The sequence below is a fragment of the Trachemys scripta genome, chromosome 3, assembly GCF_013100865.1.
Source record: "Trachemys scripta elegans isolate TJP31775 chromosome 3, CAS_Tse_1.0, whole genome shotgun sequence".
In the NCBI taxonomy this organism is placed as follows: Eukaryota; Metazoa; Chordata; order Testudines; family Emydidae; genus Trachemys; species Trachemys scripta.
This window is the reverse complement of record NC_048300.1, coordinates 191,995,246-192,020,959: the sequence shown is the minus strand read 5'-3', so window position 1 is coordinate 192,020,959 and position 25,714 is coordinate 191,995,246. Positions and strand designations below refer to the sequence as shown.

At 44.5% G+C, this 25,714-nt stretch overlaps 1 protein-coding gene across 1 annotated transcript in view; it reads left to right on the top strand.

Moving 5' to 3' along the window:
- Positions 1-25,714, top strand: part of PKHD1 (PKHD1 ciliary IPT domain containing fibrocystin/polyductin) — a 309,667-nt gene that overhangs the window by 35,035 nt on the left and 248,918 nt on the right. Inside the window, exons 16-25 of the mRNA XM_034766923.1 lie at positions 2,256-2,531; positions 4,430-4,519; positions 6,747-6,837; positions 9,576-9,718; positions 10,700-10,830; positions 13,128-13,312; positions 14,076-14,214; positions 20,692-20,843; positions 21,274-21,458; positions 23,265-23,387. Of these exons, the coding sequence (XP_034622814.1) occupies positions 2,256-2,531; positions 4,430-4,519; positions 6,747-6,837; positions 9,576-9,718; positions 10,700-10,830; positions 13,128-13,312; positions 14,076-14,214; positions 20,692-20,843; positions 21,274-21,458; positions 23,265-23,387 (1,515 nt within the window). The remainder of the gene's footprint in view (positions 1-2,255; positions 2,532-4,429; positions 4,520-6,746; positions 6,838-9,575; positions 9,719-10,699; positions 10,831-13,127; positions 13,313-14,075; positions 14,215-20,691; positions 20,844-21,273; positions 21,459-23,264; positions 23,388-25,714) is intronic.

Here is a 25,714-nt window from a genome sequence, read left to right as displayed (position 1 = left end):
GGAAGGAGGTTCCTAGGCAAATGAGATGAGCATGCTCAGTGAGAACTAGCTGTTTCCAGCACTCTAAGCATATTCAGTCAGAGTTTGGTGCATGTGCAGTTAATGACAGTCATGTGCCTTCTTTACTGACTAACCTGCCTCCAGAGGGAACTATTAACCATTACATCAGTCAAGCTCACCGATTACATAAAACAAAAAAGACATTAAAAGAACATTCAAACTGCAAAGTCAAACATCAAAAATACAGAAATGCTAGAATTAAGGTTGCCTGTGCAACTTAAATTTGACCCCCTTGTGTGCAAATGCATGATGATACAGTCTTTCATGACATGATCATACACTGTTTTTTCCCACAGGAATCCTGCCTCATTCAGTTCCCACTGAATGAGGCGCTATTTGATATTTCTTTTTATCCTCATCATTCAGTGTGTGGCCCATGCCATATTTACTGCACTCCATCCAAACCCCGCACTGAATACGGAATTATTAACTTCCTTAGGGGCTTTTCTATGATGCTACTATAGTATTTTAGTTCTTCATGCACATTAATGCATTTATTTCTGTAACACCCTTGTGAGGTGCGGGTATTATTAGCCCTGTTTTATACTTGGGGAACTGAGGGTCAGAGAAGAAAACGCGAAGTGTCTAATTTGGGGGCTCAGTTTAAGAAGCCGGGTGCCTGATTTTTATTTTTTTTTAAGAGGACTCAGCGTTTTATAGTACTTCATTTGTTGAGAACACAGCTGCTATTGACCTCAGTAGCAGCTAAGAGTCTCAGCCCTTCTGCAGATCAGACCTCCAGTATCTCAAGTTGGGCAACCAGAAAAGGTAGATCCCACTTGTTCCACAAGTGTTCACTTGTGGAACATTTTGGCTTAAGTGACTTGCCCAGCATCCCACAGGAGCTCTATGGCACAGGCAGGGATAGACTCCAGTTCTCCAGGACAGCATTCAGCTTAACTCTGAGACCATCCTTCTCTTCCTCCAGTTCTCTGCCTCATTCACTTTCCAACTTCTGCAACAAGTGAGGCAGGGGTCCTATAGACAGCAGCCATCTTCAGTATGTAGCCTGGATTCATCCCAGAGCACAGTCTATCCTGTGCACTGAATGAGACAGAAAAATTAGAATGTAAGCATGTAATTAAATTACTGAACCAGTTTAACTGAAAATTAAAAAAAAAATAATCCACCCTGAGACTGACACCTAGCATGAAAAATTTCAGCTTGAATGGTTTAAGTGAAAATTGGGACTTAAAATGGCAGCCTTACCTACAGGTAGTGTTACTTGCATAGCCTTTAATACCCTGGGTGGGGAAAGGGAATTAGCTCAGTGGTTTTGTTCTCTCTCGTGATTTTAAGGTGTGGTGCTCTTTTTGGTGTCTTTTTCTTGTTGTCACCTTGAAAGGGTTCCCTCTAACAAACAGCTTCTCTGAGGTGGCCTCCACAGTTACCTCAGATTCATGGAATTGAGGGAAAAGACTCCATTTCAAATCCAATGAATGAAAGACGCTTGGTTTAGATGATTCCTCATGGGCCACTGTCAGGGCCGGATCCAGGGTTTTGGCCGCCCCAAGCAGCCAAACAAACAAACAAACAAACAAAAAAGCCGCGATCGTGATCTGTGGTGGCAATTCAGCGGGAGGTCCTTCGCTCCGAGCAGGAGTGAGGGACCGTCCGCTGAATTGCTGCCGAATAACTGGACGCGCCGCCCCTCTCCGAAGTGGCCGCCCCAAGCACCTGCTTGGTAAGCTGGTGCCTGGAGCCGGCCCTGGCCACTGTCATTTCTCAACAGGAGTGTAAGGAGAGGACTCAGCAGGGCCTCTATCAAATAAAATCTAGCTCTATTAACCTGCAAAGCAGCTTATAAATGGAAGCTAACTGTTCCTCACAACACGCATCTGAGATAGGTAGATCACACAACTTCCATTTTACAGATGAGGAACCTAAGTGATTTATCCAAGGCCAGTTGTTATTGTGAGTTGTTATTATTAGGGCTGGGGTGAGATATGAGAAGTCTCTGCCTCCTGGGACTCAGCTCAGACCCCTTGATCACAGCACTCTGTACTAGACAGGATTTTCCCTTACAAACAGGAAGGAATGCTGCAGACATCTGCTCATAGCTGTGAATGTGGTCTGCTTTCTCTCTGTCATTTAAAGGTACAGTCTCTCCAGCTAAAGAGGTCAGGTTCATGTGTTATTTTGGAGCCAGACACTGCTGCGTAATTATCTTGTTGCTTTTGTTGGTCTGAATTCAGGTGAAAGTTGCCTTTATTCCTGCTGGTGCTTCTGAATGGTCTGAGCACTGGGAGAAGAACTGGAGCAAGAGTTGGCAGCCAAAATCCCAGAAATTTGAGCTGATGCGTGGCTCAAAGTACTACCTGGAAGCGCTGCATCATGGGAAGGCACCAAGCAGTGGGATGCGAGTTGGGGTTCAGCTGCACAACACCTGGCTAAACCCTGATGTGGTGAATACCTATCGCAGAGAGAGGCACGAAATCCGGGCCAGTGCCCACCGGCTTCCGGAGATACAGGTCAGGGCCACGTCTGTGATCATAAGAATGGCCATACTGGGTCAGACCAAAGGTCCAACCAGCCCAGTATCCTGTCTGCTGACAGTGGCCAATGCCAGGTGCCCCAGAGGGAGTGAACCTAACAGGTAATGATAGAGTGATCTCTCTCCTGCCATCCATCTCCACCCTCTGACAAACAGAGGCTAGGGACACCATTCCTTACCCATCCTGGCTAATAGCCATTAATGAACTTCACTCCATGAATTTATCTAGTTCTCTTTTAAACCCTGTTATAGTCCTAGCCTTCACAACCTCCTCAGGCAAGGAGTTCCACAGGTTGACTGTGCACTGTGTGAAGAACTTCTATTTATTTGTTTTAAACCTGCTGCCCATTAATTTCATTTGGTGGCCCCTAGTTCTTATATTATGGGAACAAGTAAATAACTTTTCCTTATTCACTTTCTCCACACCATGATTTTATAAACCTCTATCATATCCCCCCTTAGTCTCCTCTTTTCCAAGCTGAAAAGACCTAGTGTCTTTAATCTCTCCTCATATGGAACCTGTTCCAAACCCCTAATAATTTTAGTTGCCCTTTTCTGAACCTTTTCTAATGCCGGTATATCTTTTTTGAGATGAGGAGACCGCATCTGTACGCAGTATTCAAGATGTGGGCATACCATGGATTTATATAACGGCAATAAGATATTCTCCATCTTATTCTCTATCCCTTTTTTAATGATTCCTAACATCCTGTTCGCTTTTTTGACTGCTGCTGCACACTGCATGGATGTCTTCAGAGAACTATCCACAATGACTCCAAGATCTCTTTCCTGATTAGTTGTAGCTAAATTAGCCCCCATCATATTGTATGTATAATTGGGGATATTTTTCCCAATGTGCATTACTTTACATTTATCCACATTAAATTTCATTTGCCATTTTGTTGCCCAATCACTTAGTTCTGTGAGATCTTTTTGAAGTTCTTCACAGTCTGCTTTGGTCTTAACTATGCCTTGATCCTGTGCCTTGAATGCTTCATGGCACTATTTACTCCACATATTTTGCAGCAAACCCTTATTGTAGAGGCCTTGTCTTCACTAGCGAAGAAAAATGGTGTGTTCTTACCACATGTTAGTTAAGGCAAGTTGAGGGAGGGATAGGTCAGTGGTTTTAGCATTGGCCTGCTAAACCCAGGGTTGTGAGTTCAATCCTTGAGGGGGCCATTTAGGGATCGGGGGGAATCTGTCTGGGGATTGTCCTGCTTTGAGCAGGGGGTTGGACTAGATGACCTCCTAAGGTCCCTTCCAACCCTGATATTCTATGATTCTAAGTTAACAGACATGGGGTAAAATCCTAGAGAACACAAGGCAGTTTGTAGTTTTAACATGTTAGCAGATTAGTCTTACCTTGACCTGCTAGCAGGTGTTAAAACTAGAATGTCATTGTATTAGCTAACACAAGGCAGGACCATGTCTCTTTTCCTAGCAAACATGGATCTGAAGTGTGTCACCTTGGGAACTGAACCAACCGATATTCATAACCAGCTAATAAAAAGAAATTTATAATAGGAGAAAGAGTTGCTCAGTAACCAGAGGAATTCTTATTCTAGTGGCTAAAGCACAAGACTGGGCATTGGGAGCCTGAGGCTCTGGTCCTAGGTCTGCCACTGGTTTGCCTGTGACATTGGGCAGGTCACTTAACCTCTCTGCCCCAATAATCTGAGAACCAAGGCTTTCAGTGTGAATTGCAACAGATCACATAGAGCGATGGGTGGTTAAAGTGACACTTGCTGTCTTGCAGAGACCAGAAGGGCGGAATACTACTGATGTAAAGATCCTCTTAACTAACAGATCATCTGATACTTTTTGAGTTGTATGTAGCTCACGTCGTTTGTTCCTGTTTTTCCTACCTGTCAGATGCTGACTTTATCCGGCACAGGATGGTTCCGTATTTCCTGGGACAATGTATCCAGCAACATGATGGCAACAAATGCTACAGCTGATCAGGTCTGTATAATTAAACCCAGAGGGGCAGAACCTCACCTGGTATAAAACGTTGTAGCTCCAATGAAATGAATGGAGGCATGATGATTTACACAAGCTGAGGATTTGGCCTGGAGACTGAGACCTCTTGCTGTAATCCCAGTGACATTTACAGTTATTGGGAGTGCTTTTCAAAAGGATATTGGTGGACTGACCCCTAATTAGAGTCTCTGAAATCCAGCAACGTCTGATCAGGTCCCCGGTACATTCAAAATGAAACACAAGCGGTGCGCAGAGACATGTTAATCAGCAGAGGACTTGGAAACCTGAGAATAGGTTCTTTGCCACCCAGGAACATACACCAAGAGGGACCTCACATCCCTAAGACACGGGTTTGGAACTGGGTTCTTCAAAGCCATTGATTTCTGCTGTGCTCATAGATTGGAGACAAGGTAGGTGAGGTAATAGTTCTTATTGCGCCAGGTCTGGGGAAGGTAAGCAGAATGTCTGAGCTAACTATAAGGTGGGGGACTGATGGTTACGCATAAGGGTTTCACACATGCTGTCGGAGGGCACTTAAAAATCTAACCCTAACACTTAATATTAAGTGCTCTCCTACTGCCCTTGGGAGGCTTGAAAGCTTTTCCCTTCCACTAACAGACGTTGGTCCAGTAAAAGATATTTCCTCACCCACGTTTGTCTTTCTCATGTCCGGGGACCAGCACAGCTCCAACAACACTGCAAAAAATGTTCATAGATTCGAAGGCCAGAAGGGACCACTGTGAGCTCCTGCGTAACACAGGCCAGGGAGCTTCCTGAAATAATTCCTGGTGCTCGAATAGAGTCTAGCCCTCGCTATAACCAGTACTCTCTTAAAAAAGTGATGGGTGAACCTCAATGTTTGGAAGTTTGCTTTGATTAATACATTATAAGGCCAGATGGGACCATTCGATGTAGTCTGACTTGTGTAACACAGGCTACAGGTGTCCTCCAGTTACTCCGGTACTGAACCCAATAACTTGTGTTTGACTGAAGCGTGTCTTCCATCTAGGCATCTGGTTTTGATTTGAAGTTGGGCTGTCAATTAATCGCAGTTAACGCCTGCGATTAAATGAAAGCAAAATTAATGTGTTAATTTTTTAATAAGTTAATTGCATACCTCTGGGTGGGGAGGGAGGTATCAGGGGTGGGGGGCTGAAGCCCCAGCCTGGAGCTTTGGAGGCAGTGGGGCAGGAGGGTGAAGCTCTGAGCCAGGCTGGAGCCCCGAGGGAGGTGAAACCCCCAGCCCAGAGCCTATATTTGAGAATATAGAAAGCATCCAAAAATATTTAAATAAGTGGTACTTTATTATTGTTTAACAGTGCAATTAAAACTGTGATTAATTACGATTATTTTTTTTAATCTCATGATTAATCGTTATTCATTTTTTTAAATCACTTGACCGCTCTAATTTGAAGTCATCAAGAGATGGAGAATCCACTATTTCTCTTGGCAGTGTGTCTTGGTTGTTCTAGTTGTTAACCATCCTCACTGATTTTTTTTTTTAAATTTGCCTTTATTTTAACTTGAATTTGTTTGGCTTTAACGTCCAGCCACTGGATCTTGTTAGGATATACATCATATATATGTTTGTTTGCACTACCTCTCGAGTCTGCCTGACTGGGCTGCAAATCTCCTAAGGATCAGGTTTTCCATGAGATTTCTTGTACTTCTTGCTTCTCGCCAGCCAAGGAACCCTTTGAGAATAGCCTTCTTCAGAGTATTCATCACTTCTTCTTCTGATCCCAGTTGGAATGTAAAAGTGTAGCGATGCACTGAAAATACAGCGTTATGGGAATTTTAAAGTTTTGAGAAGTCTTTCAAATAGCCAGCTTGGTTGTATTTAGGGTTGGGTTTCAATTTTGGTCAAACGTGGATAGTTCTTACATATCTAAGCTGGTTCTTCCATGCCTATTAATATTGAATCTGGTTTTGGCTCACGCAACCTGTGGAGACTTAATCACTCCCTCCATCTCCAAGGCTAGCTGGAACAATGGGAAGGGTGGACTTTTTGTCCATGCCAGCCCATGTTCTAAAAGAGAAGATGGACCTTTCACCTCTGCTTCCTGGCTACCCATTATATCAATCCTGTTTCCATCACTGGCTCGTTTACTAAACATAGCGGCCACTTTACGAGCATCTCAGCCTTCTCTACTGCACAGTTAAACAAAAATGATCACATTGTGAATATTATTTTTTTTATTTTTTGTAGGTCCAAACAGTGATCGAGGAGCTTCTTTCAGTAAAATGTGAAACTGAGCCACTGTCTGCTAAATTCCTTCTCCGGAATGGATTTGAGGAAGGTAATGCATTAAAAAAAAATTAGGTGACACTTACTGTAATAGTGGTTTTCTCCTTATGTACTAAACAAGACCTTTGCATGGTGCAGGGGGTATTATACTATTAATGGTTTTACACATTTATTTTCCTCCTGGTTTATTAATAATGTGTGTGTGTTATGGTGAGGGAGTTTAGGGAGGAATGAATTGTTGAATTGATATTAAAAACAGTATTACTAATATGTTAATTACTGATTCTTCTCCTCCCCCGCAATCTGTTTTATTACACGAACATAAGCAGGGGCATAGGGATAGTTTACTATGGGACATAAAGTGCCATATTATGGAAGTTCCACTGTCATGTGAAGTTATCCAGTACCATATTTTCAAAGGTAGGTATGTGTGCATGCCTGTTTCTAATGTAGTCGGGATATTAGATGGGGAGGACTCTGAGTTACTACAGAGAATTCCTTCCCAGGTGTCTGCCTGGTGGGTCTTGCCCACATGCTCAGGGTCTAACTCATCACCAGATTTGGAGTCGGGAAGGAATTTCCCCTTGGGTCAGATTGGCAGAGACTCTTGGAATTTTTTTGCCTTCCTCTGTAGCATGGGGGCCCTGGTCACTTGTAGGTTTAAACTAGTGTAAATGGTGAATTCTCTGTAACTTGAAGTCTTTAAACCATTATTTGAGGACTTCAGTAGCTCCACCAGAGGTTAGGGATCTATTTCAGGAATGGGTGGGTGAGATTGTGTGGCCCGCAATGTGCAGCAGGTCAGACTAGATCAGGGGTTCTCAAACTGGGGGTCGGGACCCCTCAGGGGTTCACAAGATTCTTACATGGGGGGTCGCGAGCTGTCATCCTCCACCCCAAACCCCTCTTTGTCTCCAGCATTTATAATGGTGTTAAATATATAAAAAGTGTTTTTAATGTATAGGGAGGGGTCTCACTCACAGGCTTTCTATGTGAAAGGGGTCACCAGGACAAAAGTTTGAGAATCACTGGACTAGATGATCCCGATGGTCCCTTCTGGCTTTAAAGTCTACGAGTCTATGAGCTACCTCTTGTATTAATTTATAATTAATGGGCCCAAAGGGTCAAAGGTGTTAAGATGACCCAGTCACTGTCCAATATTAAATAGTTTTAAAGAATGTTTGGGGTTTGGTATTCAGATAAATCAGCCTGCTTAGTACCATGGCAAACACACCATTAATTGTTTTAACCCTTTATTAAAGATACAGAAAAGAAAAAGCATTTGAAATTTAAAGTATTAAATAGGGCTTTCATTTTAACAACATCCCTTCAGCTGGAGAAGGGCTTTAAAAGGAAAATGCCCTGTTTGAGAGTCCCTTAGGTGGCATTGCAGATGGTAATAACTGTCCTTTTGGGGAAAAGAGAAGAAATTCATTGAAATGGGCTGGAGCTGTTGTTGTTCTAGCCTGATCCCCTTTCCTGGAAGACAAAACAAGACACACACAAACAAGGAAAGAAAAGAACAGCAAAGATAGAAAACGCTGCCTCTGTCTCTGGTGTTGACTTTCACTTGCAACCTCACCGCTGAAGAAACACCAGCATACCACATGGTTTTATCAGCCACTCTGAGACCTGCATACCAACATTGGGCTGCTTGGGGCATTGCTTTTAACTGTCTCTCTGGTCGCAGGCTCACAGCACTGTTGCAAAATATACAGTTCTGGCTGGCTAAGCAAGACTCTTATTAAACAGAAGGCAAAAAGAGAGGGAGATAGGAAGGAGAAGAAATAAAGTGGGGAAGGAAAAGGACGCACAAGGGGGCATGAGAGTGACAGTCTCACATTCCAGGTGGTATTTGGGATTTAACCAAAGTTGGTTGAGATGGTGATGTCATTTGGGTCCCTGTCTCTGGCCTGGTCTAGTCAGGAAGTTTCTTGGGATTCGGACGAAGATGGCACAATCGTTTCACGCTGGATCCTGGGGTCCCAGGAGATGGGGGGCAGTCATGATGGCGAAGCTCATGCCTACCCATTCTCTGGTCTTTCAGTCACTCAGCCTTCCCATCCATCAGTTCCCCCCACCCCCCAAAAGAGGAGTGGTGTGTGGAATAGCCCAACACCTCATTATTTTGTCCACCAATTAGGCCTAAATGCCAAAACACCAATTTTGGGCCACTGAATTCCGGTCCCACGCTTCTCTTGCGCCCAAGGCATGATCTTAATAAGTCCTTGAGATCTATCAGGCATTTCTTGTATAGACTAAGTCAGTCTGTCTCCCTTCTGCACCATTCCCCATCAGTATTTTTAGGTTATTGTGACACTTTATGAACTTTCACTCACGCTTCTCAGCTGAGCTCACAATGAGGGTAAATATGGAGCTCCAATGATCACAACATGCTTGATCTGCATCTGTAATTCACTTGTCAAGGTGTGTTACATGTGACTCTCTGTGCCTAATCCACTGGGGAGGTGCGTCTGGTGCTCCCCTCACTTACAATGACTGGATCTTTAGATCAAGCTGCAGGGAGTTATGCTTTCAGCTGTCAAGATCCCTGGTTCAGTTTGTCATGGTAGCCATTGTACTCGTGTATCTAAAGTGTGTGCATCTCCTTGGTATGCTTCATTGGGCACACACCTGTGCAAAAGCTTGCTTTGCAAGTGTGCATCATTTATTTGCTCAGGCAAATTTAGGCACAAGATTGCATTCACCAGACCTTCGAGTTTCCAGCCACTCCATGGATTTCTGAATCCTTTTCAAACATCTAACCTCTTTCATTTTTACCACTGTCAGGCCAGAGAGACTCTGCCACTGAGGGACATGTTGCCAGCTGGACAGAACCCTTTTGTGGAAGGTTCAGTATTCACAGGCCAAAACATCTTGTAAAAATGTCTCCATCAACTTTACCAAGATACAACCTCACTGAGTACACACATGTAAGTAGCCTCCCTGAGTAGGGCAAAACATGGAAGAAAGTACCGAGAACCAAATAACGTCAAAAAAATTAGAGATGGACAAGACATATTAGGAAATTGAGGCCATCTGCCCTTTTCCCCAAACCCACGCAAGATTGTGTCTTAAGGATATATTCCTGGGCCATGAAGACGCAAACCTTATTTATCCATAAACTCTATTGCTTATTAAAGGTGATAGATTGACAGCCGTGGAAATTGATGTGTTCTGGAGATAACCAGAGGATGTGCCGTGGTCAGTGCCAGTCCAAGCTACTCCATGTTATTTCATGAATGTGCTGCAACCCTGCCTAGAGAGACTGCCTCTACTAATGTAATGCTTAACGCTTGTAGAGATTTGCACCCATAGAACTCATAGTACGTTATAAAGATAGGTAAGCATCATCCTCACTATACAGATTAGGGCACAAAGAGTTTAAGTGACTTGCAGAAGGTCACACAAGGAGGCAGTGGTAGAGCTGGGAATAGAATTCAGGTCATTTGATTCCCAGTCTAGTGATCTCTCCCTTCTTGGCACCATACTAAATAGAGCCTTGGGATGAGACTCAGAAGACCAGGGTTCCGTTCCCCCTCTGCCACTAGCCTGCTGGATGATCTTGGACAAATCACTTCTCTGTGCCTCATTTTCCCCATCTGTAAAATGGGGATAATGATGCTGACCTCCTTGGTAGAATGCTATATAAAAGCTGGGCGGTTGTATTATTATTATGACGGTCTCTGTGGGGTGGGAAGGGACAATTCATTCTCAATGCCCATTTTAGTCTTTTTTATGTTGGAGATGCCAGCAGCAGTGCCAATTACTATCAGTCAAGATAGTGGGCATTACAGTGTAAACTTCTTTTCACGAGAAATCGGACTAAAAGCAGCAACTCATTTCACATAAGTCAAGAAACAGACCTCAGCTGGTAATAACCATAATGTATTGTTTTCCTTCCCCTTTCTCAGGTGTGCTTTGCATATAAAGGTTACGTGAGCGATACCCTTTATGTTTCGGTGTCCTATATCAACACCTTTCTAAATACGGTGAAGAAGAATCTTACTTGCCTGTGGAGTCTCAATGAGACCAGCCCAGAAAGGTACCCAGTACAAGGATACATGTGGTATAGTTTCAGCAAATGGCTTTCTCCACACTAAGAGAACAAACCTGTGTGCTGTAGACATACCAGCATAGGGGCAGCACCTCAGCTGGTGTAAAATTTCATAGCCCCATGGAAGTCAATAGAGCTATGCATATTTAATCCAGCTGAACATCTGGCCTGTTGTGTTCATCAGCAAAACCACACACACTGAGCACTGGCAATAGAACTCAGCACTGTCCCCTCCAAGGCCTTTACTCCTTGAAATAGGGAACAGCCACACGGAGTAGCAAAGCTTTTATCTTCCTCGTGGGGCTTCCACTGGAGACTGACCAGCACAAGCCATTTAACCAGTACGTTACACGTGGACACGGTAATCGTAATAATACCCCTCCCTGAAGGCCTCTAGGGGTGTGTCTACACTGCAGTTAAAAACTCATGGCTGTCCCACGTCAGCTGTGCTTGGGCTTGTGGGGCTAGGGCTGCAGGGCTATTTAATTATCTGGGCTCGTGCTGGAGCTCTGGGACCCTGCCAGGAGGGAGGGTCCCAGACCTGACCCTGAATGTCTACACTGCCATTAAATAGTCCTGCGACCCCCAGCCCCGTGAGCCCAAGCACAGGCCAGCCGCGGGTGTTTAACTGCAGAGTGGACATCCCCTTGGTGCCTTGACAATGAACGCCACAAGCCAACTGCTGTAACGGGAAAGACTCCGAGTAGTGGCTGCACAACACTTAATCTCAGAAATAGTTAGGAACTTACGGCATTTCTTCTTGACCCCCATCTGTCAGCCAGCATATTCCTGGAAACACACGTAGGAGTGATAGCCCTTGTGATTTTATCCTAACAAATGTACCTGCAGATGCCATTCTTAGGTATGTCTAATTATTTTTGATGCTTATTAAGCTATTTCCCTCCATACTTTCCTGCATTGTTGAGTTCAACAAAGTATTTAGAATGCATGCTGCTGCTACTCTGCCTTAACCCAGCGCTCTGTCCTGGATGACTGGATTGTTGGAGTCAATGCACTACGTTAATGCTGAGTTGTACAGGGCTAGCCACTGTGGGCATATCCAACCTGGCTGGAGGTCTGCGTTGGAACTGATTATTGGCAAGTGTCCTATCTCGGCGTGCGCTATATCCTGTGCCAGGCCAGGGATGTGTTCTTCGGGGGTCTGTCTTTATGTTGGGGCAAACAAAAGTCCTTTCCAGGAACTCAGCAAGGATATTTCTTGGACGTAATGCTCACCCTTACTTAGTCTAAAGTTATTTCATTGGCCGTTCTTGGAGATAGGATACCATCCTAGGTCGACAAGCGGTCTAGTTTGGTATGACGTATTCTGTTGTGCTCGTTAGCTTTTATAATGGTTAAGGGTTGAACCTGGCTGTTAATTTAATATGTCCTCTTTGCGTTTAGTAGAGACAAGATTCTTACCCAGACTTCCTTTTTGCACTAGCTGAGAGGACTGGCCCTAGGTGAATATTGCCATACATATTAAGAGCATTTGACATCTGCTATACACCCACAACCCCTCAGGATCCTTTGCATAGTTGTAACAGTGCTTCCAAGGTGGTGGTGGGGATTGCAACAGCTGGCATGAAGGTTTAAGGCATGGGCAAGTGATATGTATCACGACAAGTGAAGATACATTTGCCATGAAATGCAGCTGTGGGCCACTCTTTCTCTGTGTATCTGCAGGATAAGAGAAAAGCTGATTAATGGAGGCTTTTAGTCAAGTTAAGCAACAATCGGTTTCTGTTTCTCAAGGCAGAGAGGTGTGAGCTAGTTGCATGGCTGTGGTGTTGCATTTATTTTTGGAAATCCATGATTTACTAGGTACAGCCCTTGAGTACCTGGCAAGATGATAATGCAGCTCTCTGTGTTGCAGAGGCTTGGAATTCTAGCATTAAAGCACTCTGGGCATATGGGAGGAACTTGGGATCTCCCTGCTGAATGCCAAACAGGCCCAGATATTTTTAGTATTGTTTAAAACAATTTGAACATGAGGAGGCCCAGTCTTTGTGTAACCCACTGGTGAGTGTGTGTAACAGGTCCCTCTCTGTGTTGAACCACAGAGAAGACAAGGCTGTTGAAACCCCGCACTGGGGAAGCCATAATGCTTTAACTCATGCTGTAGTGACTTATAGCTCTGGAGATCCCTGGTTCAATTCTGAGAGTGTCAGCCGAGATGGCGGCCATCATATTAGCGCCCACTTGGGTATAAGAATTAGGCAGCTGCCTAGCTCACCTATCCCTTAAGCTGGCTATTAGTGAAATGCACTCTGAATGCCTTTCAGCTGGAAGTTCACGTGTGCTGATCTCTGGAGGGGCTGTGTGAATGGCTCTGAATCCCTCCGGGACCTTGAAGCCAACTCACCGGTATTTGTGCATCAGATCGACATGCTGATCCCTGAAAGAGAGGAGGAGACATCTGGCTGGTTTTACCTTGATGAAATTATCGTCTCAGATAGAAACGTAGCTGGTAATTGAATCCTTTTCTCTTTGTTGCTGCTGTTCTAGGCACTACCTTCCCTACAAAATATCAATACATGAGCTGGCTTTTAGAGAGAGTGTTTTTTCATTCAAAAAATACAAAGAAAAAAAAATGACCTGCATTTTTCTGAAAACAGTTTCTTGAAAAACCATCAACTTAAATTTATTTTGTTTTCATTGAAAATGTCTACAGTAGAACCTCAGAGTTATGAACACCAGGGTTACAAACTGACCAGTTACCACACACCTCATTTGGAACCGGAAGTACGCAATCGGGCAGCAGCAGAGAGAATAAACAAATAAATAAATAAGCAAATACACTGCAGTACTGTGTTAAATGTAAAATTATTCATAAAATAAAAGGAAAGCAGCATTTTTCTTCTCAATTGTAAAGTTTCAAAGCTGTATTAAGTCAATATTCAGTTGTAAACTTTTGAAAGAACAACCCTAATGTTTTGTTCAGAGTTACAAACATTTCAGAGTTACGAACATTCCCAAGGTGTTTGTAACTCTGAGGTTCTACCGTATCAAAAATGGTGGTTGACCCTTTTTAGCTCCCTGAAAACACTGGGTTTTCAGTAAATGAAACAATTCACTGACATTTTTGATAAAAAGTTGCCAATGTTATGAGAAATATTGAAGAAACACCAACAAGTGGGTCCGTTTCCAATTTTGAAACGGAAACGACTTTGAAGTTTTGAAATAAAAAAAACAGTGACTATCTCTAATGAATAATAATATTTTCCTTTCAGTTTTTCAAAGGGATCCCAGACCAGCTCGTCCGGGTGGAAATGTTATCCAAGAAGTATCTGTGGTGGGGTCTCCCTCAACCTACAACGTGTCCTTTCTGGTGGCTGGCTGTGGCAGCAATCTCCCTCTTCTGTCACTGAGGTAGGAATTGGAGGCAGATTATCCCACATGTGCCTAGTATAGATTCTCATATCTTCCTCTGGAGCAGCTGGTGCTGGCCGCTGCCAGAGTCAGGATGCTGGACTAGATCTGACCCAGTCTGGCAATTCCTGTGTTGCTGTTCCTAGGAATTCTTATTCTTTCACTTGCAAGTGCTTGATGGGTTTTTTGTGTGTGTGGTCATTTTCCATCAGACCCTCTGCTAGAAGGTCTCATCTTGCCTCAGCCCTTCTTGAAGGGGACCAGACAGAGGCCCATGTCACCAGAAATCCCGACTTGTTAACAGTAAGGCAGGGCCCTGGACTAAACAGAACAGAGAGAACTATACGCTTTTAGATTAAAAAAAAAAAAGTCCTGAATTTCTAATCCCAAACTTTGGGAGAATTTGGTTCCGGACTGGAATGTTGTGCCTGGTTTATCTCCATGCTGAACTGGAGCACAGAGTCCGAACAGCCTGGAACTTTGAGGGGAGTTTAGATTTGGATTTTGTGATTTGGGCTCATTCTCTTAAAAACCAGTCAAACACACTCCACCCCATCCCACCCTACATACACAACAAAGAACTCCTCCATGACCTCTCAGGTCCGGTTCACCCTGGTGTCTTATGTAGTAGTGCAGTGTAGTAGTGTTTTCACAGCTCATAGGGAGGGGCTGTTCTTATTCATTTTTTCAGTGTTATTTTTTAAGGCCAGCACTCTGTGTGTGATTATGAATCAGCTTGTTATTATTATTTGTATTTCCAGTAGCAGCCATGGGCCCCAGCTGAGATCAGGGTCCCATTGTGGTAGGTACTATACACACACATACATCGCTGCCCCAGAGAGTTTTGTCTACTTGGATCACAGACAGACAAAGAAAGGAGCACCTACAACTCTTACTGAAATCTATGGCAGCTGTATGTGCTCAGCACCTCTGAAAAATCAGACTCATGGATTTTAAAGAAATGCAACCCAAGTCAGCAAGGAGGAAAAAATAGAGAAATGGAAACAATCCAGTTTATATTTTAAGGGGGTCTCCCAAGACCTTATCTGTTCAGTGTAAGTAGTTCCTGCTACAATCTTTCAAAGTTCAAGGCTCTCAGGTGATTTGGTAACATGGTTAAAACACACTACAGCCCTGTCTGCAATTCAAAACCAGCCAAGCTTCCTAGCATGGTAGATAGGTACAGCGTAGCTGTGACTTCACTTGTAAGTAGATCTCCCCGTACACCAGTGGTTCTCAAACTTTTGTACTGGTGACCCCTTTCACATAGCAAGCCTCTGAGTGTGACCTTATAAATTAAAACACTTTTTAATAAATTTAAAGGGGGGAGGGATAGCTCAGTGGTTTGAGGAGTGGCCTGCTAAACCCAGGGTTGTGAGTTCAATCCTTGAGGGGGCCACTTAGGGATCTGGGGCAAAATCAGTACTTGGTCCTGCTAGTGAAGGCAGGGGGGCTGGACTCGATGACCTTCAAGGTCCCTTCCAGTTCTGGGAGATGGGATATCTCCATTAATTTATAACACCATTCTAAATGCTGGAGGCAAAGCAGGGTTTGGGGTGGAGGCTGACAGCTTGCGACCCCCCATGTAATAACCTCGCGACCCCCTGAGGGGGTCTCAACCTCCAGTTTGAGAACCCCTGCTTTACGTCTCACTGATAGGTTTTACAGAGAGAAAGAGAAGTTCCATATCTATGTGGCATGGACTAAGATGAGTGGATAAATTCAGCTTTGTCTGAATTCTGTGGTTTTTTAAAAAAATATATAAACAGGGGAGTAGTGGATAGGCATCAGGGAGGGGATTTTACTTTTGTCTGCGAGCTGTTTGGTGGAATACTGGTGTCCATTTCTGGTGTCAACGTTTTTAAAAAGCATGTTAAAAAGCTGGAAAGGGGGCAGAGAAGAGCTACAAAAATGATTCGAGGACTGGAGAAAATGCCTTACAATGAGAGACGTAAAGAGCTCAATCGATTTATTTGTCAAAAAGAAGATTAAGAGGTGACTTGATTAGTGTCTAAGTACTGACACAGGGAGACTCTACGGGAGTAGTAAAGAATTCTTTAATCTAGGGGAGAAAGGCATTACAGGAACCAATGCCTGGAAGATAAAGTCAGACAAATTCAAATTTAAGCTAACACGCAATTTTAACTGTGAGGGTTGCTAACCATTGGAACAAACTATGAAGGAAGGTGGTAGATTCTCCAGTCCTGATGTCTTCATATCTAGACTGGATACCCTTCTGGAAGATGGTCTTTAGCCAAACACAAGTTATTGGGCTCAATACAGGGCAACTGGGGAAAATTTTTTGGCCTGTGTTGTACAGGAGGTCAGGCTAGATCATCTAATGAAGTGGTTGTCAACCAGGGGTATGTGTACCCCTGAGGGTACCCATAGGTATTCTAGGGTGTACTCAACCCATCTGGATATTTACCTAGTTTTACAACAGGCTACATAAAAAGCACTAGCGAAGTCAGTACAAACTAAGTATCAGAGGGGTAGCCGTGTTAGTCTGAATCTGTAAAAAGCAACAGAGGGTCCTGTGGCACCTTTGAGACTAACAGAAGTCTACTTCTGTTAGTCTCAAAGGTGCCACAGGACCCTCTGTTGCTTAGTACAAACTAAAATTTCCCACAGACAGTGACTTGTTTATACTGCTTTATGTACTATACACTGAAATGTAAGTACAATATTTATATTCCAATTGATTAATTTTATAAATATATGGTAAAAAAGAGAACATAAGCAATTTTTCAGTAATAGTATGCTATGACACTTTCGTATTTTATGTCTGATTTTTGTAAGCAAGTAGTTTTTAAGTGAGGTGAAACTTGGGGGTACACAAGACAAATCAGACTCCTGAAAGGGGTACAGTAGACTGAAAAGATTGAGAGCCACTGATCTAATTGTCCCTTCTTTCCTTAAAATCTATGAATTAGAATAAACGTGTTTAATTAGGGAATTATATAGCTGATATTCATACAAGTCACCACATGGTGACACTCTTGTGCCACCCAGGACATTTGTTTTTCTCCAACCACACTTAAAGTGGTGAAGTACAAATTTTTAAAAACTATCTTAAAGTTGCAGGCCAATCAGTCTGTATTGTAAGCAATATAGATAACTTGTCCTTGCCATCATTAGATGCATTGAGACACCGAGCAGGTTTGTGAAAGCTACTTGAGTAAATATCACTCCAACCTTTTTTAATTATCCCTTTGGCATAACAAACCTGTTTAGCTTGTAAGCTCATTGGATCAGGGATTGTCCTTTTGTTCTATTTGTACAGCGCCTGGCACAATGGGGTCCAGGTCCAGGGGTTTCTAAGTTCTACCATAATACTACTACTAAGAAGACGACAACAAGATTATAACTGTGAAGCATCAAACAATTGTTCTTTAAGCATCACCTCCATTGTCCCCCGCTGCAGATGATGCATGTACCATGACAGTGTGAACTTGGAATAGCAGTGTCTGTCAGGGCTGTGAGTGTTCCCTGCCTAGGTCCGTAAATACTTCCAAAGGACGCCGCTGGTCTAAACTCCATGGGGTGTATACACATCACTTGTGGCATGGATCCTTGCAGGCAGCCATCTTGAAGAACAACAGTTACAATGATAAGGCGCCATGTTGCTTTTCAAAGCACATCTGAATCACTGTCGGCTTCCTTGTTTGGAGACAATCTTTATGAAAGTGTCTGATATTGCTTTGCTCTTTTGTAGCTCCTCCGGCCAGGGGATCTCAAAGCACTGTACAAACATTGACTAAAACTAGGCAGGATGATGACCTTGTGGTTAAAACTTAGGGCTGGGGGTGGGCCTGTCAGTTAGAGCCCTAACGTGGGATGTGAAAGGCATGCAGTCAAGTCCCCTCCTCACCAAAGAATTTGTCAAGACATTAAGGAAGTCAGTTAGGGTATGCCCACAGTCAAGCTGAAGATGTAATTCCAGGTAGGATAAATGTACTCGTGCTAACTCAGACAGAGCCAGCGTGCTAAAAATAGCAGTGTAGCCCCCAAAGTGCCTGAGCAGGTACAGAGGGTCGAGGGTGGGATTGTACTCAGGGCAGCTACCCCATCCTACAACCTGTGCCACTGTGGCTATGCTGTTATTTTTAGCATGTTAGCTTGATCAAAGCTAGTGTGCGTATGTCTACCTGAGCTGGAAATTACATCTCCAGCACCAGGGCAGACTCACCCTTCGTTCCCATCAGTAAATGGGGATAGTAGCACTAATCTACCTCAGAAGGGGTCTTCAGAGGATAAACATGTTTAAGTTTGTCAGGTGCTGGGATACTGTGGTGATGAGAGTTGTATAAGTACCTAAGATAGACAAGAGTTGGGAGACCTGGGTTGTCCGTTCCTAGTTCTTCTATAGCCTTCTTGTATGACCTCAGGTAAGTCATATCCCCTCTCTGTGCCCATTGTCCCACATTGGGAATGATAATACAGAAAGGTTATTGGGAGCCTTAATTTGTTATGGACGTAGAAGCCCTCTACATCAATATTCCACAGAAAGATAGACTACAAGCTATCAGGAACAGTATTCCCGATAATGTCACAGCTAACCTGGTGGCTGAACTTTGTGACTTTGTCCTCACCCACAACTATTTCACTTTTGGGGACAATATATACCTTCAAGTCAGCGGCACTGCTATGGGTACCCGCATGGCCCCACAGTATGCCAACATTTTTATGACTGACTTAGAACAACGCTTCCTTAGCTCTCGTCCCCTAATGCCCCTACTCTACTTGTGCTACATTGATGACATCTTCATCATCTGGACCCATGGAAAAGAAGCCCTTGAGGAATTTCACCATGATTTCAATAATTTCCATCCCACCATCAACCTCAGCCTAGATCAATCCACACAAGCGGTCCATTTCCTGGACACTACTGTGCTAATAAACGATGGTCACATAAATACCACCCTATACCAGAAACCTACTGACCGCTACACTTACCTACATGCCTCCCGCTTCCATCCAGGACACACCACATGTTCCATTGTCTACAGCCAAGCTCTAAGATATAACGCATTTGCTCCAGTCCCTCAGACAGAGACAAGCACCTACAAGATCTCTATCAAGCATTCTTAAAACTACAATACCCACCTGCTGAAGTGAAAAAACAGATTGACAGAGCCAGACGAGTACCCAGAAGTCACCTCCTACAAGACAGGCCCAACAAAGAAAATAACAGAACACCACTAGCTGTCACCTTCAGCCCCCAACTAAAACCTCTCCAGCGTATCATCAAAGATCTACAATCTATCCTGAAAGATGATCCCTCACTCTCACAGATCTTGGGAAACAGACCTGCCCTCGCTTACAGACAACCCCGCAACCTAAAGCAAATACTCACCAGCAACCACACATCATTGAACAAAAATACTGACCCAGGAACCTATCCTTGTAACAAAGCCCCATGCCAACTCTGTCCACATATCTATTCAAGTGACATCATCATAGGACCTAACCACATCAGCCACACCATCAGGGGCTCGTTCCCCTGCACATCTACCAATGTGATATATGCCATCATGTGCCAGCAATGCCCCTCTGCCATGTACATTGGCCAAACCGGACAGTCCCTCCGCAAAAGAATTAATGGACACAAATCTGACATCAGGAATCATAACATTCAAAAACCAGTGGGAGAACACTTTAACCTGTCTGGTCATTCAATGACAGACCTGCGGGTGGCTATTTTACAACAGAAAAACTTCAAAAACAGACTCCAACGAGAGACTGCTGAGCTGGAATTGATATGCAAACTAGATACAATCAACTCAGGATTGAATAAGGACTGGGAATGGCTGAGCCATTACAAACATTGAATCTATCTCCCCTTGTAAGTATTCTCACACTTCTTATCAAACTGTCTGTACTGGGCTATCTTGATTGTCACTTCAAAAGTTTTTTTTCACTTACTTAATTGGCCTCTTGGAGTTGGTAAGACAACTCCCACCTGTTCATGCTCTCTGTATGTGTGTACATATATCTCTCAATATATGTTCCATTCTAAATGCATCCGAAGAAGTGGGCTGTAGCCCACGAAAGCTTATGCTCTAAAAAATTTGTTAGTCTCTGGGGTGCCACAAGTACTCCTGTTCTTTTTGTTTGAAGTTCAGTAGCCCAAAGAGTTTAACAAAGTATTACTGAAGCTCCGAGGATGGGTTCCTGGAGCGCAGACATTACATCACTTTGAAAATGCTGCCTTATCGCAGTGCCAAGTGTTGAAATGCTAAGGTTCAGTTCAGCAGACTCAGAGTGGGACAGGCACAAAAGCTATTTGGCCAGCCTTTGTGAGGGGCTTTCTGGTTCATTTCTGCCTAGCTCTGTATGGAGAACAATAGCTGGTTCAAGATATTGCAATCAGTTGAATTTTGCTTGCAATCTCCCACTCCTGCTGATTGCATTGGAGTGGAGTTGTGCATCGCGCACTGGAGCTGCTGACTCAGATGGTTCAATTCTCTCCACCAGAGGAGCTTTGCCCTCGGAGGGCTCAGAAGAGGATCACCTGGCTGTGTCCACGGAAGGTGCAAATGTCAGTCTGACAGTTCAGAGACTGCAAGCTGCATCCCCACCCATTGGCGGGACTTTCCGGATCCTGCTGCCCAATACAGTGATATCAGGTAAAGGGAGGGTGAAACTTTCCTTTTCTGGGAGTCAAAGGAAGGTGAGCTGGGACATCACCCCTGGAAACATTCCTGAAAAGGCAGGGCTGTCAGACTGTCCCCTTTGGGGGGCAGCTGCTAGTTCTTCACATTTATCTGACCCCCAAAGCGGGAAGGGATATTTTTGGATGACAGCTTTAGGTACTGATCCAAAACCCAACTGAGGAGAATGGAGAGACACCCACTGACTTCTATGGGGTTTAGCTCAGACCCGCAGAGGGTTTTTCACACTAAGGTATGTCATAGGACAGTGATACCTCTCTCAAGCATTAGATCCTATGGATGTGCATGTAATGTCCCGCTCGCTGTTATACCTTCCCAGGTTTGGTCCAGGTGGACCTGTGGCTGCACAGCTGTTGATATCCCTGTTTTATAATGAACTTCCCAGGTGTCCCGGTGCATGTCTCCTCCCATCACCTCCGTGAGCTCCTGCAATGCAACTCAGATAACTCCACAGGCCAGTACCTCAATGCCAGTGATTTCACTGTGACCAAGGACGTGAGCACTTGTTACCAAAATGTATGGACACTGACCTGGAACTCCATGACTGGTGACTTGCCCATTGTTATTGATGTACGATGATCTTTTCTTTTAATGCAATATTCATAGAATATCAGGGTTGGAAGGGACCTCAGGAGGTCATCTAGTCCAACTTCCTGCTCGAAGCAGGACTAATCCCCAACTATTTTTTTTGCCCCAGATCCCTAAATGGCCCCCTTAAGAATTAAACTCACAACCCTGGGTTTAGCAGGCCAATGCGCAAACCACTGAGCTATCCCTCCCCCCTAATTGTTGTTGCATCCTTAAATCTGCCAGCCAGTATGTCTGTGTTGACAGGCTTCATTTCCACAAAGGTTTTATTCACCTAGATCTCTCAGGAGACTCCAGCAAAGTGCCCGACAAAGGCTATTATTGAGAGCAATAACTTAGTCAGTTCTAGAATGGTTAGATGATTAAGAAAAGGAACAGCAGTTAGAGTCAAAGAGATAAAAATATGAAGCCACCAACCCTCATGCTTTGAAACATAAGCTTGAGGTCAGGAAGTAACTCCCCCGCGTGCTACAGTAGTGCACAAGAAGGCCCCATTGACATGGGGATTGGACTTGTGCTAGCCACAGTCATGTTTAAACATAGTTGCTGCTAGCAGACTTCTAGCATGGTTCTCTGACCAAGGTGGATAGGATTTTTGTCTCTGAGAATTATACTATGGAGTAACCCACCAGGGTTTTATTACCTGATTCTCATGTGGTTCTCAGACAAAAGTCCATGTTCATGCTGGTCAGAGAAACCCTCCCCAATAGAGGTGATGTGTAGGGGGGCATGAGGAGTGATGTGCCCCCCAAGATTTCTCCCAGGGTGGGAGTTGGGGTGAGCACGGCTGAGGGGCATATGCCTGGGAAAGGCACTAGCACCTAGCGCTCCCACTGAGCCCTGCTAGGAGGCGCTTGGAGCAGGGAAGAGAGACCAGGCTGGCAGCACAGCTCTGCCAGAGGGGGCCTGGGGAAGCTTGCTGAGTCCTGTCCCTTCCTCGTCCGCAGCCGCAGTTACCGATGGTAGTAAGTGTCCGGACCCTGCTCCGGCCTGTGCCATGCCTGCAGCAGGGAGGCAATGGGAGAAGTGGGGAAGGAGCTGTGAGGGGTGTGGGAGCAATGTGGTGCTGGCTTGGAGTGGGCGTGGGAAGCACAAGGGGAGTGGGAAAGAGCCCAGAAGTGACATGTGGGGTGGTCACGTGCCACCCCAGAACCTTTAAATCATGCCCCCCTCCCCATCAAGAATTATGTGTCACCTCTGTCCAAGTCCTGCTCAAATGTGGTAGTAGCTAGCATGGTCCTACTCTCAGTTTGGACAGGGACTAGGCGCATTAATGGGCTTTTACACCAACCTATGAAGGATGTAGCATTGCCCCCTGTCAGAGACAGCATATTAGACTGAGATGGAGCATTGGTATATAGGGAATCCTGTGTACGTTTCTTTGCCAATGTAAAGCCATAGCTAGGGAGGTGGGGTGGTCTGGTGCTGAAGACACAGGCCTGGGAGGTGGAAAAAATGGGTTCCATTCTGTGCTTCAGAGCAGACTCCCTTCATGACCTTAAACCATGTTTCTTAATCTTTTTGCCTGTTTCCCACCTGTAAAAGGGAGATTGCAACATTGTGTTGTGGGATGCATACCCTAAGGTTGTGAGGGGCTTGGATGTTGTGCCAATGGGGCCATATAAGCGGATACAGAGAATGTTCCCATTCATTCATTGTAGCCCTTAGTGTAAACCTTAGCTATGTGAGTTTGAGTTGCTTATGAAATGATACACAATGTGTATAAGAAAAAAAAGTTTTTATAAAGCTGAGAAAAAATTGATTCTTTATTCTTTCACGCTATGCTAGGTCTCTGTTGAAAACCTCACAGGACTTAACCCAACCATTGCAGCTCGTGTGGTTTATGATGGCGGCGTATTTATTGGACCAATATTTGGAGACATGCTAGCTACCGCCAATAACCACACGCAGGTAGGTCACCAACTGACCAAAGTTCCCATAAACTCATTGTGACTTGCTGTCTGCCAGACAGATCCGGTCACCCTACACTTGCTGAACTGTGCTGCACTCCATGAGAAAGGCATTTCAATCAATGAGACTCAGTACAGATTACTAACCACGAGTAAGGGAGGGGGATTTTTCCTTGTGAGGCAGGGGCTTAGAGCTAACGATGTATCTATGACTGTGCCGTTAAACCAAACTGATACTGGGTTCTATAGTGATAACTTCCAAACACTGTAGCAACACTATATTAAACTGCAGTTTTTGGACCATTATTTAGCAGGGTTTGACCTAGTGAGTGGGTGTGACGTTCCCCTGGTGTTATCCGGACCGGTGATCTGCTAGGTCACTCCAATCCTCAACTCTGGGAGCCAACTTTACCCTGCTCTGCCGTGAGAACCCCCACTCCTGGGCTATTCACGCACAGGCCCTAGCATGTAAACTGCTCCCATCGACGTGAGCGAGCACTTTTGGCCAGCCGCTGTTTGGTTTATGCAACTAGCTGATATCTCCGGTCCCAGACACAACCCTAGGAATCTGTCTTGCAGTGTCCAGTTATGCCCGCTGGACGCTGCAAGCTTATATGAGTTCGTCAATTTAACAAAGACATTGATATGAACCAGGCTTGTTATCCCACGGGGAGTCTCTGACATGCTTCAAACCAAACGCACTGCTTCAGCTAGAATAAACAAACAAATTTATTAACTACAAAAGATAGATTTTAAGTGATTATAAATCAAAGCATAACAAGTCAGATTTGGTCAAATGAAATAAAAGCAAAACACATTCTAAGCTGATCTTAACACTTTCAATGCCCTTACAAACTTAGATGCTTCTCACCACAGGCTGGCTGGCTGCCCTTCAGCCAGGCTCTCCCCTTTGATCAGCGCTTTAGGTGCTTGGTGGTGGTGTCTGTAGATGGAGGTGGAAGAGAGAGCGAGCATGGCAAACATCTCTCCCTTTTATCATGTCTTTTCTTCCCTCTTGGCTTTGCCCCCCCCGCTTTAGAGTCAGGTGAGCATTACCTCATCGTAGTCCCAAACTGATCAAAGGAAGGGGGGTGACTCACTTGAGAGTCCAACAGATCCTTTGTTGCTGCCTAAGCCGGTGTCCTTTGTTCCTGTGAGGCTGGGCTGGGTTTGTCCCAGACATGCCCTGATGAGGTGTGAACTGCCCCTCTGCTCCTGGAGAGTTTTGCCTGGGCTTGTTTTAAGCCCTGAGGACACATTTTCATCCTCATAACTATATACATGAAATTACAACCTATAACATTACTATAACAACAATTCTCAGTGCATCATGAGTCTTCCGAAGACACCCAACATGACAAACTTTGCATTGGATACCACAGAATCATATTATAAGGATGAACATGGGGGTGCCGGCTGTGCTCCTGAGGTACAGAGCATCACAGTGGGGTCCTAGCCTGGGACTTAAGAGACCCATGTTCAGTCCTCTGCTCTTCAAGGAACTTCCTGTGTGACCTTGCTCAAGTCACTTAGTCTCACAAGGCCTCTGTTCCCAATCTGTAAAACAGGGACAATAGCACTCCCCTCCCTCACAGGAGCATTGTAGGAATAAACACATTAAAGCTTGTGAGGCTTTCGGATGCTGCAGTGCTTGGGGCCATGGATATACCTAGTGAGATAGACAGAACATTATGGTTTTCTTACACATGGGAGAAATTTCCTCACTCAGGTTTGTTGTTCATTTGAAGCACTGTCTTGGCTTGATACCAATAGCAAATACCAAAATTCCCCTCTGATTTTAATGTGTGGCTATAGTGTTAAAAAAAAAAAGGGAGGGGCCTATAGCACATGCCAGTTCTTAGCTGCTTCCTGTCTGTTTTTCACAGAATATCAGGGTTGGAAGGGACCATAGGAGGTCATCTAGTCCAACCCCCTGCTCAAAGCAGGACCAATCCCCAACTATTTTTTTTGCCCCAGATCCCTAAATGGCCCCCTCAAGGATTGAAGCTCACAACCCTGGGTTTAGCAGGCCAATGCTCAAACCACTGAGCTATCCTCCCTTTGACACAATCTACTTTTGCTATCAGCATGGTCCAGTGTTTCCCTCCTGTTAGCCCCGGGGGACCAGCAGGCTGGTGGGAGAAGCACCTTGTGCTTCACCAGTCCAGTTCAGAATGCAGACACTTTTTCACGGGGGGTGAAGTACTGCTAGAGGCAGCAAGATCACAACTTGGTTTTCAGATCCCAAATGGAGCTTTGCAGCACAAGCAGCTAAAAAAAAATTACCTTTGGGCCTGTAAGCTGATCAGACTTGATCTGGAATTTGTT